General features: G+C 34.0%; 1 protein-coding gene across 1 annotated transcript; it reads left to right on the forward strand.

Moving 5' to 3' along the window:
• Positions 1 to 4086: 4086 nt before the first annotated feature.
• LOC136813324 (LIM domain and actin-binding protein 1-like) lies at positions 4087 to 19196 on the forward strand (the record flags this gene model as incomplete). The annotated part of the gene is given in 8 exon segments (XM_067069837.1): positions 4087 to 4130; positions 4520 to 4581; positions 4840 to 4871; positions 5059 to 5228; positions 6928 to 7121; positions 17157 to 17326; positions 17610 to 17683; positions 18337 to 19196. Coding segments are annotated over 8 exon segments (889 nt in total), but the record flags the coding sequence as incomplete, so codon positions are not given.
• Positions 19197 to 19718: the final 522 nt, after the last annotated feature.

Raw genomic sequence — 19718 nt, forward strand, 5'->3', positions numbered from 1 at the left:
GAAAGTAACTTTTTTATTCAATTGAGCATAACTTTTGATCTAATGAATCGAATTTGATAAATGACCCATCAGAATTTAAGCTTTTCTTTCTTCTTTCCAATGAAAAAGGAATGGTTCTTTTAAAATTTCTAGCTTTCGAGAAAATTAGTTTCAAAGAGAGAAACTTTTTTGTGACGCACCCGGTATTGAACTACCTTATTGGAACTAATTTTCGCGGAACTAATTTTCGCTGTTGAAAAAAAATCTTTGAAAAATTGCATTTCACAGGTTTTAATTTTCGTGGGTTTTTTCATTTTGGAATTTTTGCGGGTTTTAATTTTTGCGGTTTTGCCCTTTTTCGGACAAGTTTCTATAATTTTTCTAGGGATTTTTCAAATTTTTTGTTAAAATTGGAAAAAATTGTATTTCACGGGAATTAATTTTCGCAGTTTTTAACTTTCTAAATTTTTTTCCTGGTCAAATTTTTGTGATTTTAATGAAAAACCGAAAAAAAGCAAAAATTAGTTCAATTAAGGTATATTTGAATCGCGATCGAACATTAACAGATCAATCAAACAGTAATTGAACTTTACTGAAATTTCTGGGTTCGATTACCATAATATTCTGTAATAGTAATAGTAAATAATTGGTTCAGTAATCAAACAGTTCGATTGACATTCCTTGGTATTTTGCTAGGCCCCCGGGGGGGGGGTACTAGGGTTGGCAAATGAGGGGTATGTGCGGACGGGACCTCCGAAAACCGACCCTTAGAGAGACTGATTCTTGCTGAAAAGGTGACCCTTAGAGAGACTTTTTGAATTTTTTTTTTCGATTTTTGAAAAAAGTCATACCCTTACAAAGACTTTATTACAATTTTTTTCTCTGGAAATCAAAAAATTTCCAGAATTTTCCGACCCTTAGAGAGACTAATTTAAAACTTTCTGATTTTTCCAACCCTTAGAGAGACTTTGAAAGGTGAAAAAACCGACCCTTACTGTCCGCACATACCCATCATCCATTTTTGGCTAAGTACCCCCCCCCCCCCCGGGCTAGGCCACAACTACAAATAACTTATGTTCCATATTGTATTGTATGCTAAAACCAATGCAAAAAGAAAGTATTTCTAAAACTTACTTGCATAATTGGCATTATATTAAAGTGTGATCATTTCTCAGGAAAAGTAAGGCCTTCAAAAACAGGGGGGGGGTCAACATTTATAATACCAACCCATAGCCCAAAAACCTGACTTTTGACCTTTTGAGCTAAGTTAACACCACCACCCCAAAATTGGTATTGATACCAACTTGAAAATCATAATTTTCAGAAAAAGGGGGGACCCACCCCCTAATTTTGGTATCGATACCAGCTTGAAAATCATAATTTTCAGAAAAAAGGGGGGACCCCCCCCACCCCTAATTTTGGTATCGATACCAGCTTGTGAAAATCATAATTTCAAAAGAAAAAAACCCCATCCCCTTAATTTGTATCGATACTAACATGACTTTTGAATTTGACAAAAATATCATGGGACCCACCCCCTAATTTAATACCAATACCAATCTGACAAATTTGAGTTTAAAGCTGTTTAAAGGGGACCCACCCCCTCCCACACAAACAGGGTACTAAAAGAAACTTTAAAAAACTCATTTTTGAAATACTCTTTCTTCAACACAACACAAAAAATGTCATATGCTAAAATAGAAAATGACTGAAGAAAACTGACAATATAATAAAAACAAACCCAATGAAGCTAGCAAAATCAATCTGAATCTGAATATAATTGATGTGCAAAAACTAGGAGAGCTATTATTAGTACATAATTTTAGAACAGAATAGATTCACTCATTACCAAATGCTATCACAGAAAAAATGTTTTTGCTTCGGGCTTGATCAAAAATAAAACTTGAAAATATCCAAAATAAACAAACTTCAAAGTCATTTATACTTATTAAACTCATTTACAGTCATTATACTCAAAAGCTAAAACAAATCCAATTGAAACCTGTTTAGACTGATACGTACCCCGGGGTATTTTCTAGCTATAAGGGCAAAAATTAGGAAAGTTTTGCTGTCATTTTCATATGGATACCAACTTTTGAATCATATTATTTAAAAAAAGGGGTACCCACCCCCTATTTTGGTATCAATACCAACTGAGGATAACTCTTTTTTTTCTAAAAAAGGGGGACCCACCCCCATCAATACCAACTTGACTTTTCAGACTTTTAAAGGAAAAAAAGACACCACCACCCGGCTATGGGTCTGGTATCTGGATGTTGACCCCCCCCCTGTCAAAAAAGCATAACATTTTATCAGAGGAATGTAAAGAGATGGAAAGACAGTTTCTTGAAAACAATGGAAAAATAGCTTGCCATATGCTCGAGCTAGCAAAAAAAATTTCATGGTATTGTTTAGTTTCTTCCCTGTTCTGATAATATTTTCACTTGACATCAATTTTTAAACAATTTAAAAATAGATAGGTTCCTGAAATATCTACTAACTCTCTTTTGAATGCGTGAAACTTTCTCAAACTTTCACAGAATAAATGTAATATCTTTATTTTTTTCTAATCTTTATTTTTTTCTATCCAAAGATGCCAGCTAAAAAAGCGAATAGCGCGTCAAACATCCGAATTTGAAATTTAGACTTGATTTTTTTTTTAGCCCACCCGGTACAACAATTGAATAAAACTTTGTCCACAAAACAAGTTTATGTTCATTTTACTGTTCTATTAAATTTCTTTGTAAAGATATATTTTCGAGTCAGAAAATGAAAAGTTCTTTATTAGCACACACAATTTCAGACCCAATTTGTAGACTTAAAGTCGCTGGAGAATTTTGGAGGAAAGTCTCAAACAATAGAGGTCACCTTAAACATTTGATCGAAAAATCTTATCATTTGATGAAGGATTGACAAGATTACAGGCCTCTCTTTAGTCCAAATATTTTCTTACACTGATGTCAGAAACAATGAATCTCGTCTCATTTAATTTCTAAAGCTTTAAATGAACCAATAAGATTTCACCTATGGATAAAAGAGCTAATTAAAAATGCATGATATATGAGATTTTGAGCATGCATACATTGTAACTTTTTTAATCGTAGGGCAACCTTGGTTACAATAGCATACATCTCCTGTTTCTTTATACCTCCATGCTGCAAGGAACAATGGCGTCTTATATTTAAAATCAAAACATTGACCTGGACCTCCTCATTTATAGCGACAAAATACTCAAAGAAATAAAATGCTTAAACCCCATTTGTACTAGGGGGGGGGGCTGTTTCTGTTTGGGGGCAAAACTTATGTTAACAGCTCCTGAAATAATGGATCTTTTGGCATGAAATTTTCTGCAAATTCTTAACTTTTATTTAGCTTCAAAATAAAAAAAATTTGACACCTTGAGCATGATGACATTTCTGATAATAGTAAGGTATCACATAAAAATTAACACATTTCCAATACAAATGTAGTTTTTATGTCAAATTTATTGTTTAAACCGTAATTTATTGAATAATTAAGATAAAATAAGCATTTTAGACTCAGGGAATTTTTTTCTAAAGTCTTTGTTAGAATACAATAGCTATTTATAAGAACAAAGGATATTTTCAGTTTTTACTCACTTTGGGCATCATGAGTGACGTCATCGAAAAATTTTTTTGTCAAAAGTTACGTTGCATGACAAGGATCTTGTGTGCCAAATTTCATCATTTTAAAAGTTAAGGGATGGTGCAGGAACTGACCCCCTCCCAAGTTTTGAACCGCCCCTAAGAGCTTAGTATGAATAGGGTTAAGGTTTTGTAGAAATTTGGAAAAAAAAAGGTTTACATACGATGGATGCGCCAATTTCAGCCCCTATAATGGGCATGCACAATTTATCGTTCTTTAAAACTGTTAGTGTAAACAGTGTAAAGTAAAAAGAGTAATGCATATGTTGGGGTGGTTTTGTACAGAGTTTGGGACAGCTAAATATGTCCTTCTTTATACTAAGTGACTAAACCTTAAACTTCATTTTTTTATTCTTTCATAGTCTCTTTATGGTGGTCTGAAATTGGAGCTTACACTCCCTCTTTATTAGAAGCTGATAAAAACTTTTTTTTTTAATTTAAGTGAAGACATGAATGGAAGAGATGATATCCCTTCACCCACACAAGGTATCTATGTTGATTATGTTTGCAGTCAGATTCATCAAACTAATAAAGTAAAGATGATGCCACTCGTGTGCACGGCATGGACCCTATCCTATCCTGGGATAGCTACATATTCTAGGATAGGAATATCATAACGTTTACCAGACACAGTTGACCCTCTGTTTGCGACAGAATATTGCCATGGTGTATCAGCGACATTACTTGAACAAGCGTATGGGTTAGCGAGTGTTTATTCGTGCGAGGAAAAAACAGCCTTTTCTTGGACGACGTACCTGAGTATTGGGCCCCTGTTTTAAAGTTTAGAGCTTTTTTTTCCCTGACCCTGCCTATTTTGATGCTCTAAGTACTAGGTAGGTACATAGGAATTATGTTCTTTTGTTTCTATGTTTTAGATGATTTGTCAGACGATGAAAAACCAAGATCAGAAAGCACAAGATCTCAACAATCAGTTAAAGTAAGATGTGGGTTATTGTTTCCGAGTACTCAAAACCTTTTATAGCTGTACATCTTTCTTCCTGCCTGTATACTTCACTTACAACCATATACATGACTTTGAAGCAGATTGGAGGCTTAAAACAAGGTCGAATTGACGAATCTCTCTGAATCTCTACATACTTTTTCCATGGGTTTTATTTTAGAAATATTTTGACTTCGGAATGAGCTTTTCCGATCTGTCATCACAGACACTTTAATTTTGTTACCTTTTCTTTAGGTCACAGAGAGCAGACAAAGGACGCTATCAAGGTAATAATCTCATTCTTGATGAGAGTATAATGCTAACAATGAAAATGAAAGTTTCGTTTTTTCATCAGCCCATATGATTGAAATTTTTCATAACCCGTCTTGGCATTACCGAGCTTCAAGGCTATAGACTATTATCATGGCTTTATTTCTCAATAAACAAGACCAACTTTTTTTCACTTTATCCCAGGGATGAAAACAAGGCACCAAGGAGAGGAAGTCGAACAAGTTCAACCACAAGTGATCAATCTGATGACTACCACCAGTCAGCCACCGAACGAAGGAACAGATATGAGAAGAAGGTTGGAAGAGGATTTTCTGTTGATAAACCACGTATTCAAGCTCATGGAGGATCCACAGGTTTGGTTAAAGATATTCTTACTTTCCAAATTGAATTTACTTTGGCCTTGTATTTTGGTTCACAGTACTAAGCTCGACAACATCATGACGTAAAAAGTTGCGTCCTAAAGAATTTATATACTTTTCCCGATCAGCAGAGTATGAACGATAAACTAACAAAAAGATATTTGACTTCTATCTTACTTTAATCTGGTATAATTATCAACTAATACTGGGTTTATTAGCCTCATGTCGAATCAGAATTTTAAGGTTATTGAAAACAAAAAATTCACCACCAGAGCAAGAAACCAGTTTCACATCATTCAACATCATTGTGATATACGCTAGCTTCTTGCACATCTTTTGAAAGTTCTTTTTTAATCAAGAATTTCTTACCTTATCGATACAAAGGCCACATGCTAAGAGATGTGGTGTATTTTGATTTGTTGTTAAACGATTAACTTTTATAGCAATTTTTTATTATTGAAATCTCAAGAAAAAACCTTTGTATTGAAGCAGATAAATTTTAATCGAAAATATTCTGTCTACTCGAGGTATAAGAACGCCCTTAGTGTCGTTCCTTCCAAATTTAAAGAGAACCTACATTTGTTCTAAGGCTAAGACAAACTATCGATAGGGTTTAAAGTGACAAATCCTGATAATCTAAAATTAAAACCTTTGAGCATTTACGCCTTATTTTAGAGTATCATTTATTAGATTAATTTCTTCATCGTCCAGAGTTTTGATTAAAGTTTATCAACAATCAAACTGTATGAGAAAATTGGGCAGTCTCGCTCCTTTTATTCGACAACTTTTACGCTGTTTCTAATTTATAAAATCATCCTTCTTTAGTGTGAAGCTTATTTTAAATCTAAGAGAGAAAAAATCACGATTGTAGTAAAAAAAACTTACGAGCAAAATAAGTTTTAGAAGTTCGAGAGAAAAACTGCCAACCCATTCCAGAAGAAGTTGTTTGGACATCATACAGTAAAAAGAAATTGTTTGGACATCATACAGTAAAGGTCGTGAAAGAGTGGTATACCAAACTCTCAAGATAAATAGAATCAAAGGAAAGGAAATATCTAAGAATTTTTTAACAAGAGAAATGATGGTAAAAGCAAATAAGAGAAATTTGAGTATTTGAGTTTAGTTGTTTTGTCGTTACCAAGTTTGAATATTTTTAAGTTTTGAATTCAATGGACAGTAATAATAGTAGTTTTGATTCATCGGATGGTTCGTCATTTTTATCTGATATCTTGGAATCTGAATCTGAATCCACTATTGAAGAATTAAGAAAAGAAACGGAAGAATTGGAAAGGAAATTCTCATCAGTTGTACCTGTGCTGGTAACAGAAGGGAAGGAGAATTTATATGCTGACCGAGTTGTGAAGATGTCTTCTGATGATGAACATGACAGTGATAAAATGGTGATCATGGAGGAGAAAGGAGAAGCTAAACACACCAAGGATGATTGTGGTATAGAAGAACAAATAAGTAGGCGCTCACACACTGGTTTCTGTACATCAGTAAAAAGGGAAAGGATTACGGAAACTGAATTGTTTTAGGCCAGGGGAAGCCTGCAACAAAGTGATTCTACCAAAAGAAGCTTTATTTGAACAAAATAACATTTTTAATGAGCAAGTGAAATATTTGAAGTCTTCTGAAGACTGCTCGCTCACAAAATTTTTGATTTAACGTTACTACTAAATACTTTCTTCAGGTGCATCAACTCTAAAGGAACGATTTGAGAACAAAGCCATCGAAAGCAAAAATAGAGTCATGACGTCATCGAACCGTCTTCAAGGATTGTCCAATCAAAATGGGGAAGGAGAAGAACGCCATTCCGCCCTTTCGCTGAAGGCGCGATTTGAAGCGAAGGCCCAAGACAGTGCGCCAGTCAAGCGAAACTTCGTGGTAAGTGATTAAAGTTTAAGGATTCTTAATTGTTTTGAAACACAAAGCAGTTTACGTGATGAAATCACTTTTGTTAATATTTTATCTCGAATTTAATTGCATGTATACCCCCATTTAGACAACTGAACCATCAGCTGCACAGCACTTGAATTTTGTCTTTAAATTACTACCAAAAGATTGCAACTGAAAAACCTATTATCAAACCTCACCAAACCGAATTTTTTCTTTTCACTGCATTTGACGGCCATTTTGTTTTCCATGTGTAATTTCTCTCTGACAAGTGTACACATCTCCTTCTTCGTTGTTGTGTGTTTAAGTTGTCTTGGCAGATTCACTGATAGTTTATTTAAATATTTTGCAAACAAACATCTCGTTGATCGATCTTTTCAATCTTTTCCTATCCTTGATATGTTTTTCCGAAAACACCACTCGCTATTTAAAGAGTTTTCCTTCTAAAAATTATTTTCAAGGTTTGCTTGAGGGTTGAGGTCATGGACATGATGTATAAGCTTTCGTTGGTTTTGGTTGTCTGTTTTGGTTTTTTCTGATAGTTTCTACGTTTACGTTTCAAACTCTAACTTTATTTGCTTTGTGTAATAATTTGTGTAATAATTTATGCACTTCTGTATCAAATCTAGTTGAATACACGCTTTTTGGACTTACCTCCGGGTGCCCCGGTGGAGGTCCTATAAATTAACCCATGTCCGTTCGTCCGTCCGTCTGTTACCAGCTTTTCTCAGGATTGGCTCATTATTTTTTTCTAATTTTTGGCACAATGATGCAAAATGGCAATACTCAGAACGTGACGGAGCCCGATTTTTGAGAAAAAATTTATTTGGGCAAATTTGGGCCAAAAACTACCTAAAAATAGGGTTTTTTGGACTTTGTGCAAAATCCTGTCATTACTTTTTTCTGATTTTTTGTACAAAGATGGAGGGCAAGATTCTCTAAAGAATGGCTGAAGTGGTGGTTTTTCCCGGAAAATTCTTATTCGCCTTAAAAAACGGATTTTCGTATTTTGGGGGAAATTCCCTTTAACCAAATAAGAAAATATAGCTTTTAACAATGTTGACTCATTATTTTTTTTTGATTTTTTGCACAATGATGCAAAATGGCAATACCTAAAATGTGTCGGAGCCCGATTTTCGAAAAAAAAAATATTTTGGCAAATTTGGGCCAAAAACTGCCTAAAAATAGGGTTTTTTGGACTTTGTGCAAAATCCTGTCATTACTTTTTTTCTGATTTTTTGTACAAAGATTGAGGGCAAGATTCTCTAAAGAATGGCTGAAGTGGTTTTTCCTGGAAAATTCTTATTCGCCTTAAAAAACGGATTTTCGTATTTTGGGGGAAATTCCCTTTAACCAAATAAGAAAATATAGCTTTTAACAATGTTGACTCATTATTTTTTTTTTGATTTTTTGCACAATGATGCAAAATAGCAATACCTAAAATGTTTCGGAGCCCGATTTTAGAAAAAAAATATTTTTGCAAATTTGGGCCAAAAACTGCCTAAAAATAGGGTTTTTTGGACTTTGTGCAAAATCCTGTCATTACTTTTTTTCTGATTTTTTGTACAAAGATTGAGGGCAAGATTCTCTAAAGAATGGCTGAAGTGGTTTTTCCTGGAAAATTCTTATTCGCCTTAAAAAACGGATTTTCGTATTTTGGGGGAAATTCCCTTTAAGAGCCATTTTTTTTAAAAATCTTCAGAATAAAGAAAGTGTGATACCTCACCCTCTTAGATTTTGATGAAATTTTGACCAAATGATCCATCACACAAGAAAATAAGACCATGAAAATTTCACCTTGAGATCTCAAGTATTTTTGAAGATACAGCGTCTCAAAGATAGGCTACTAAGCGAAAATTGACCCCTAAAAATCATGAACTCTGGTGGGGAGCAGATTTTGAAAGCCAATGAATTTTTATTCAAGTACATTAGAAAGCTGATTTACAGTGGATTTCAAGAACTTTTTGTAGGGAATCAGAAAAAATCAAATTGAGTCTCCAAAATTTTCCTCGAAAATCTTTAGCATCTCCTGTAGAGGGCTTCAAACTTTGTGTAATCTGGGTTTAGAAGCACTTTTAGCTGTCTGCTGATGGTCCTTGGAGATTTTTTTGAAGCAAACTTTTGACCTGGAGTGGTTTACTGGTGGGTTTTGGCCACAAAAATAACATTTTCAGGATTTCTATTTTTGCGTAACCGTCAAAAATGGCCGAAAAAATTGCTATTTTTGGCTGATCTGGAGCAAAATTCAAGATGGCGTATCTTTTTGAACCCCCTACAAATTTTTTTGAAACTTTCAGTAATGCTTCCTTAGTAGGTCTAGTTTATAACCTCAAAAAATCTCAGTGGGGCCTTGAAGTCTCTTAAAGATATGATCGATTGAAAATTTGCTTAACTTCGTTGTTTTTTCCCTTCTAAAATGCTAAATCAGGCCCACTTAAGGGCTCTAAAGGTAAATTCTTGTCAAAATATTGGTTGATCTTCTCTAGCCAACTAATCATTGGCATTAAGGGAACAACTGTAAAAAAATTCAGGTCATTTCCATTAACAGATGACATTTTATGACTGTTTCTTTATTTTTAAGTATAGAATATGTAAATAAATGAGACTGACATCTGGCCTTTCCTACCATTCCAGGGCCTATATTTTCAGGAAAAGCCTCAACCTTTCACAGTTTGGTGAATATTATTCTTAAATATAAGCAGGTTACTTCAACTAAATGGGTTTAACAGTACTTAATTTCTATTCAAAAACTTTTTAGACTCATTCAGAAATCCTACTTTGACAATAATTTGCGCTTTACCGCAAAATTTCTAAGTCCAAGTGTCGTGATTAACTTTAGAATGTCCAATATCTCTATATTTGTGTACACTGACAGCCTTACTTGTTGATTCTTAAATAACTAAGCAACATTACTAGGGTGATATTTTATGAGATACTGCAAACAATGATGTTTAAATCTTCTGGACAAGAAATATTGGACATTCTAAAGTTTAATCACGACACTTGGACTTAGAAATTTTGCAGTAAAGCGCAAATTATTGTCAAAGTAGGATTTCTGAATGAGTCTAAAAAGTTTTTGAATAGGAATTAAGTACTGTTAAACCCATTTAGTTGAAGTAACCTGCTTATATTTAAGAATAATATTCACCAAACTGTGAAAGGTTGAGGCTTTTCCTGAAAATATAGGCCCTGGAATGGTAGGAAAGGCCAGATGTCAGTCCCATTTTTTTACATATTTTATATTTAAAAATAAAGAAACAGTCATAAAATGTCATCTGTTAATGGAAATGACCTGAATTTTTTTACAGTTGTTCCCTTAATGCCAATGATTAGTTGGCTAGAGAAGATCAACCAATATTTTGACAAGAATTTACCTTTAGAGCCCTTAGGTGGGCCTGATTTAGCATTTTATTTTAGGAGGGAAAAAAACAACGAAGTTAAGCAAATTTTCAATCGATCATATCTTTAAGAGACTTCAAGGCCCCACTGAGATTTTTTGAGGTTATAAACTAGACCTACTAAGGAAGCATTACTGAAAGTTTCAAAAAAATTTGTAGGGGGTTCAAAAAGATACGCCATCTTGAATTTTGCTCCAGATCAGCCAAAATAGCAATTTTTTCGGCCATTTTTGACGGTTACGCAAAAATAGAAATCCTGAAAATGTTATTTTTGTGGCCAAAACCCACCAGTAAACCACTCCAGGTCAAAAGTTTGCTTCAAAAAAGTCTCAAGGACCATCAGCAGACAGCTAAAAGTGCTTCCAAACCCAGATTACACAAAGTTTGAAGCCCTCTACAGGAGGTGCTAGAGATTTTTGGGGAAAATTTTGGAGACTCAATTTGATTTTTTCTGATTCCCTACAAAAAGTTCTTGAAATCCACTGTAAATCAGCTTTCTAATGTACTTGAATAAAAATTCATTGGCTTTCAAAATCTGCTCCCCACCAGAGTTCATGATTTTTAGGGGTCAATTTCCGCTTAGAAGCCTATCTTTGAGACGCTGTATCTTCAAAACTACTTGAGATATCAAGGTGAAATTTTCAGGGTCTTATTTTCTTGTGTGATGGACCATTTGGTTAAAATTTCATCAAAATCCAAGAGGATGAGGTATCACACCCTGAAGACTCTTAAAAAAAATGGCTCTTAACCAAATAAGAAAATATAGCTTTTAACAATGTTGACTCATTATTTTTTTCTGATTTTTTGCACAATGATGCAAAATGGCAATACCTAAAATGTGTCGGAGCCCAATTTTCGAAAAAGAATATATTTTGGCAAATTTGGGCCAAAAACTGCCTAAAAATAGGGTTTTTTGGACTTTGTGCAAAATCCTGTCATTACTTTTTTCTGATTTTTTGTACAAAGATGCAGGGCAAGATTCTCTAAAGAATGGCTGAAGTGGTTTTTCCCGGAAAATTCTTTTTCGCCTTAAAAGACGGATTTTCGTATTTTGGGGAAATTCCCTTTAACCAAATAAGAAAATATAGCTTTTCTCAAAGTTGACTCATCATTTTTTTCTGATTTTTGGCACAATGATGCAAAATGGCAATGCCTAAAATGTGACGGAGCCAGATTTTCGAAAAAAAATATATTTGGGCAAATTTGGGCCAAAAACAGCTTAAAGGGTTTTTTGGGCCTGAATGGTTTAAGTGATTTTCGTATTTGGGGAAATTCCTTTTTACCATTTTACATTATTCAACACACAAGCTTTATTTTTCCATTCTGAATTTTTGTACAATTATTGTCACTTTTTTCTTATTTTCATCTGATGTTAATCATTAGGTAGGTCCATTCAGCATGTTGCTTGTTTTTTATAAGAATGGTGTAAATCCATTTCACCATGGATATTCTTAACTTTTTTGGGAAAATCATCCTAAAATATTCTCACAGCATTCTTATTACTTGGGGGTAATTGGCAATTTATAATTTAGAATGCTCTAAAAATGATATTCTTTGCTTGAATAGCAAAATTCCATGATGGTGATATTCTTAGGATATTCTTAATTTTTTGGCCATTTTCATCATGGACATTCTTATAAAGTGTATTCTTATAAAAAAAAAAGCGTGTAGACGATATCGGCTTTCCGAATTCTCCCCGAATGATTACCCACGATGCATTGCGCAAAAAAATTCACGGACGATATTGACTTTCCGTGAATTTTTTGCGCAATGCATCATGGGTAATCATTCGGGGAGAATTCGGAAAGCCGATATCGTCTATTGGCGTCGATTTTTATGTTGAAGAACGTTGTCTAACTTAAGTAAAGAACTGCTTATTTAAATGTCAAAACCTCATTGAATCACGCCTCCGATTAAATGTCGTTTAGCTGGCCTTTCAGAGCACAATATATCTACCCAAAAATAGGTGCGTTTCTACTGTAAAGCCGTCAAAAAAGTACCAAATTTGTCATTAACAAAACTACGGGAATGGGCAGGGGGGTACTAAGTGCATTTGACTATCGACAGATTGACACCACCCCTTATCACACTTAGTACCCCAAAGTACAAAGTGTATTTGACTACTAGTAGGTTGAGACCACCCCTATTTGCACCTAGTACCCCCAGTACTAAGTGCATTTGACTATTGGCAGGTTGACACCACCCCCTATTCTGCCTTATATAGTGGTCTTGAGTAACCGACACTCAAGGTAATCACTATTTGAAACATGCTAGCACCCTATGTAGCCCTGGGGTTGACATTATACTAGCGTTGGTAATTTTTCTCTATTTGATTTATAATAAATGCAAAGCCAAGCATATATGGTACAAAGCTATTATGCCTAACATATAAAACTTCCCAACATATTATTAGATCTAAAGCCCCGGAAATGAAAAACATCACTTTTGCATTGTTTGACAAGCGACTGGATGCAAGGGGATTAAGAAGACATTGCAATGCTGCTTAACTTAACTTTAAAGTTAGCTGAGGAGCATAACATAATGTAAATCATAATGACGTAATTTAGTAGCTGCACACAATTTCAAAACAAACAATCTTTTACATCGCAATTAAGATTCGAGCTAATTTGGTAAGTCTGGAGAGTAAGACAAATTAAGCTCCTGCATTGAAAAAGGCTTATTGATTTGGATAAGACCAGCTTTTTTACAGTTAGTACCCAAAAAGTACCATTTGATTGATTTGAATTTTAAAGCACGTACCACCCCTCATAGCAGTTAGTACCCTAAAAGTAGAATCTGGTTGAGTTAAGATTTATAGTACACCACCTCTTACAACAGTTAGTACCCACAAGGTACTAACTGCAAATTCCAAAGATCAAATATGACCCACCACGGTACTAACCGTCATGATGTCTGGTACCAACTGCATGACCCCCTTCCCCCTGGAATGGGTGTTTTGAGGAAAATATATTTTCCAGCTACACTTGAGTATTTATTATTACTTCAGTATTATTTTCTGTTTGGGGAGTCCTAGTTATTTTTTTACAATATTTAGACTGAAACGTTATCAGTTCTTTCTTAATTGTCTTTCCAAACCTCTGACAACGTAAATCCACTGTTTTCAAGCCAGGTTGCATCAAAAAGATCCAGAGCGACATTTCAACTGTATCGCATATCTTAATATTTTAATCCTCCTTGTTTCTTTTCCGCAAACTGTGTATTCTACATCAATTCTTATAAAATTCGTATTGTTTCATACGTTGTTTTTGTTCCATGATTTTACCACTCTTGCTACTAGTTCTCTCGCCGCCTTCAGACCTTGTTACAGACACTTTTCGAGCTGAAAACGGTCGCTAGTGGAAACAAGGGCAGATTAAGTCTCATAACATGGAAAACTCGGTGAGTAAATGAAATCCTATTGTTTTCTTTAGATATTTGTTGACGAGTTTTGTTTCTAAATTTATGATAGCGATATCCAACTATTTTAAATCTAGTCAAGTGGAGAGATGGCTTCTGTGTAAATAATCACTTGAGGTCAAATTTTTCCCATTTTTGACCCATACTTCACTTGTTTGGTCTACTCATCTGCTTTTTGTAAAAATGGGGAAGGAGCGCGATGCATTCGAAATTAGATCGTTGGAAAACAACAGACATTTTGAACCGAGCAAATAGGGAAAACTTTTATGGTTGATTTAAGTATGCTTGTATATGCCTAAAATTGGAGTACACTTTCCTCATAGATTCAAAGTTTTCCGTACGTTGTACTGTTAAACTTTCAGAATTTGATAATCGTTTTTTTATTTTGTATAACTTTGTAAAATGTGAGTGAAAATCATCATATATATTTTGAATTAGTTCAATTAGCGTCTCAGTGTGGTTTCTCTCGAAAAATAGAGAAAAATTTCTTGACCTCTTACTTGTTAAATGTATAAATGTCTTCAAGAGAACTCGCTGTTTTTGGAAGTCTTTTTTCCGTTTTCCATCGCCTTTTTCTTCTCGGGGTATGTTCTGACTGCGTGTTTTCACTTTGTCTACTAAATCTCGGTTATTGGGTTGCTGCTTTTTTCTGGAATTAGTTGTTTTTTTCGCTCTTTGAGAAAGTGTTTTTAATCGTCTCTAATCCCCAAATGCTTTGATGTTTGATGTTTCCTTGGCGTTTTAAAGCTGCTTGCAAGAGCGTGTAATGGGGTATCTTTTTATTTTTAATTAAAAAGTGAAATAGATACAATTAAAGACACTATCCATCGTATTACGGTTACACAATATTATGAATTATGATATAAGTCAATATTTACCATCCAATATACGGATTCTTTAAAATCTTGGTTGGTTATTATGATATAATATCAAGATACGATCACTTTACGGGATCATTGTTCGTTGATTTTTGTGGTAGATCGTTGATACGCAAAACGCAAAACTTGTGAGTGTTGAAACTGTTTCCATCCTTAAATGTGTCTTTATCGAAAGGGAAATGGTCTGTCAATAAGTCTGAAAACAGAAGGAAAACTGGTTCCAGTAAATCCTCGTTTGATTACTATATGAATGTTTATGCTTGTATGTGTATAATAAACTGTTGCTCCAACGAAGGGAAGTACTATATCGACTAAAAACGTTTTTTACTGCCAGTTGAAAGCAACAAGTCTATTTTACAGAATGTTACTTACACGATTACTAAGGTTGTGACCAAGGGAGGTCACAGACAAAACTTCAAGTCTCTCTTGACTATCAAAATTATCAAAATTTTCCCGGTTTCGGAGTCGGATTTCCCTTACAGGGTGTGTCAAAATATCATTGGGTATAGGTATTAGCATGACTTTGTATCAAAATACTGGTTGAAAGACCTTTTTCTCTATTATTTGATGCTGTATCTTTTTGTGAATAAATGAATTGGTTTTTTGAAAGGTTTCATTAATCAAATAGAATATAAGATGAAGAGATAACCCTATTCACGTCTTTTCTATCAATTCATAACCATCATTCATCTCTTATCAGGTGCCCTAATGTGCAAAAAGAAAAAAAGGAAGAAATAGTTTTTGTACTCTATAGCGTGTTCTTTTTCCTCGTGAAATAAAAACATTGGGGAAAATAAAACTTCTCTTTTGATGTATGTACAGCTTCTTCTTTCATTTCAACCTCGTAAACGTTTAGAATTTTTGGTTTTGAATATTTTCTGTGTATAATTTCTGGTTTGACTTTGGATTTGACCGATGACGAAAATTGGAGTATTTATATTGTGTTTATATATTTTTGATCAGTAGAGTGGTTTACAGGGGCAGTATTCACATTTACTATCGTTCTTCCTTGTTAGTTTTTAGCCTATTTCATCAAATATGAAAACTTTATATGGTTGAGCACTCTTTTTCGAATTGAGATTTAAGTTTGAATTCCCAAGTTAATTGTCAACTTCCCTTCTTTAAGGGAAATCTGTACATGTTTGTGCATTTTCCCCTGTAAATTGAACGGAAAATACACGCTTTTTTATAAGAATGGTGTAAAACCATTTCATTATGGATGTTCTTCACTTTTTAGGAAAATCATCCTAATTCAAGGATCCTAATTCAGACTAGATTTAACATTTAATACATATGTCTCAAACATAAAATGGAATTTTTGTGAAAGGAGTGAGCCTTACTTGGGGGTAATTGACAAATTATAATAGAAAATGCTCTAAAAATGGCATTCTTAGCTTGAGTAGCAAAAATCCATAATGGTGATATTCTTAGCATTATTCTTAATTTTTTGGCCATTTTCATTATGGACATTCTTATAAAGTGTATTCTTATAAAAAAAAGCGTGTAGCGTGTAACAGATGCACGAATGCTACGAAGTTGGTTAATGTCCTAAGGTTAACAAAATCCAAATCAGCTACAAATATACACTTCTTTTGACAGTCAAACATACTCATAAACAAATAAAAAATTAATAAACGGGTCCGGAAATATTTTCTAATCATGTCGGTGAGCGAAAGGATATCCAAACTCAACATCAGTTCCAACAACACGAACGAGCCTCTAAAGGTATTTGCTTACACCGGCTCTTGAGATATACTTTCTTTGTCAGCATTCTCAAAAACAGATAACACACACAGATATCTGTAAAGCCCGAAGGGCTAGATTTGCGGCTTTTATCAAAAAGTGAAGCTCATCTTTGGAAGGATTTCCTACCAGAGTCATGTGACTAAAATATGCAATTTCACCGGTTTGAGAGATGTGAAATAGCGTTTGTCGCCTACGTTTTTTGATCTCGCGCTCCGAAAACAATTAAAATGCTAGATCCTATCCATCGGCACGAAATTTAAAAAGTCAAATTTTTGCTTCACTTTTTTTTGCTGGAGAAAGCTTAAAGTTGCAAATCTAGCCCTTCGGGCTTAGATATCTGTGATAACACACCTTTAGGTAGAGACTCGAGTAATGAGATATCTTGATTGATGACTTTTGTACACTCTAAACCTATAAAAATGAACGATAAGGATCGTAGAAAGAAATTTGACCCATCATTGGATTGCAGCTGCTAGTGTAATTTCTTTCCACCCAAGTATTTAATTTCTAAAATTGAATTTTCTGTTGAGATTTGTTTTCACTCAATGAATCTTTTAAGCGTTAAATCATTTGTCTTCTTTTTCCAGATCAACCGTAGCGGTGGTGGCGCAGCCAAAAAGTTCGGTGGCGGTGGTGCCACATCCAATAAATGTTTTGTCTGCAACAAGACGGTGTACCCAATGGAAAAATTAGAAGCCGATAAACATATGTACCACAAGTTCTGTTTCAAATGCAAAACATGTAATCGAACTGTCGGGTAGGTAAGCTCTTCGTACATCGTCGGGCTCGAAAAGCTTATTCTTATCGCATCTCGACTTATTACTATCAATACTACAGCCCTACTGTATAATGAGTCTTTGCTGGTTTTCACGATTTCTTCATGTGGGAGTAAGTTTGTTTGCTGAGAAAATTGTCAATAAGATTGGTTAGTGAATGTCTTTTTGGTATCTTTCTGTAGACATTTCTTATTTGTTGCATGATGATTCAGATTACATTGACATTATGAAAATTCCGAAAGTTTCACTTTTGAACCTTTATAGTCTTGGAAACTATGCAGCCTTACAAGGAGAAATTTACTGCAAACCACATCTCAAGCAACTATTCAAACTGAAAGGTTTGTTCTTAATTCAAAATGTTATTGACAGCATACAGTACAAAATGTTTTTGAAATAGACGATATCGGCTTTCGATAAATGCAATGCATTCTGGTTTCTAGGGACTCTCAAAGGAATTATAATCTATTATAATTGATCTATTATAATTCCTTTGAGAGTCCCGAGAAACCAGAATGCATTGCATTTATCGAAAGCCGATATCGTCTATTACCACATCACCGTAGTTACCAAACGGCTGAAAAACGAAGTCGTTAGATCTAATAGTAGCAAAACAACTGCCTCATTCCAGGAGCTTCGTGATTACTCTCAATAACTGTTCTTTATCATAGTAAACTTTTTAACGGAAGAATTTTAAGTCAGGCGGCGCTCATGTTGCCTTCAATGAATTTATCAAAGGATGATCGGCATACATTCCAAACCTCATGTTTCAAATGTTACAGCTGAAAAGCAGACAGACTTGGTTTGAGTTTGAATTTGAATTTTAACGCGATGACAGTTCCATGTTTGATTGGCAGTGAAAATTCAAACTTCTAGCTATTTCTAGCTTCAATTCGCGTTACTTTGATTTTGAAGTTGAATCTTTGAATCAATGCTGAAACCCAAATTACTTTTTTCAGTTATTGAAACTTCATGACTTTTTTTTTGCTTGTAGGAAATTACGATGAAGGTTTCGGACGCGAGCAACGAAAAGCAGACTGGATGAACAAAGATGATAAGAACGTGGAAACGATGAACAACGAAGTGAACGGAACCGCAGGCGATGCAGACGAAGAAGCTCCACTAAACGATGATTAAATATCGATGTAAAAAGGGCTGAATGTGGGAGAGGGGTGAAAACGTTTATGATTTTATGATGAACAAAAATGACAAGATATGATGACTTTTTTATATACTTTAAGTAATTTATAGACAACTGCGAATGACCAGGATGTTTGTTCTTAAACCCTTATTTTATGAAATTGGGTTGGTAGTTCAATAGCAAATTTGGTTGTGATCCTGAGTTTAGTTTGTACTTGAACTATACATTGAACTTGCTCTTGAACTATAATTTATTTCATACAATTTCAATAATTTCACGCAGCATATTGTAATTATAATCGAATTCTTTTTTAGTTGGTTTTATTTTTCTTTCTCGTTCTTTATTTGCAAAATCTGAAGTTTTTTATGATTTCTTTTAGCCTTCTGCCTACCTCTATATCATTCGAATGTTTTCTCATCAAAATTCTTTAAGAAGTTTTTTCTTTCTATGTTTCTTCTTTCATCGATGGACCTCCTTAATTTATTTTGAGTGTTGGGCACTTTATTTGATCATAATTGACTGATTTAATAAATATATTATAATTATAATTTGGGTATATTTAAATAGAGAAATTCTTAAATTTTGTGATTTTGAAATATTTTAACTTTTGTTGATTTTAACCTGAGAAATTTTGTGTTCTTTGAAATTTATGTCCTTTTATGATTTTTTGAACTCTTTTTATATAAATAGATATGTTTAATGATTCAATTGAATTTACATCTCCAGTAAATAATTAGATGTCCAGGCGTAGACAAGGTATCCAAAACAGCGAGAGAGAATAGGATTCATCGTCAGCTTGTCAAAACTCCAACTAATATTTCCAAATTTTGACTCAAAAGTATGGAATAATAATTTCAGAGAGTATGGAATTCAAATTATGATATTCTTATAACACAGACTCCCAACTTTTGCATACTATTTTTTTCAAGTCATAAAAAAATTATTGGAGTGATAAAAAAGGTTCTAAAGTATACACGCAGTTGAAATTCTGCATTTCAGCGATGAAAAATGTTGACAAAATATGTTACAAACTTATAAATTAGAGAATTATTCTCTTGTGAACTACGAGTAATGTCCAAGCTCTATCAATCCATTTACCCAACTAGGAACATTTTTGGAATTTTACGACTCTTAGCGGGACAAATTTGACCAAATTTCGATCTTTCAGGGGGTAAAAAGTTGAAATTTTCCTATTTTTTCCGACCCTTAGTAGGACTGAAATTTGATTTTCTGAT

The sequence above is a fragment of the Clytia hemisphaerica genome, unplaced genomic scaffold, assembly GCF_902728285.1.
Source record: "Clytia hemisphaerica strain Z4C2 unplaced genomic scaffold, Clytia hemisphaerica genome assembly, whole genome shotgun sequence".
In the NCBI taxonomy this organism is placed as follows: domain Eukaryota; kingdom Metazoa; phylum Cnidaria; class Hydrozoa; order Leptothecata; family Clytiidae; genus Clytia; species Clytia hemisphaerica.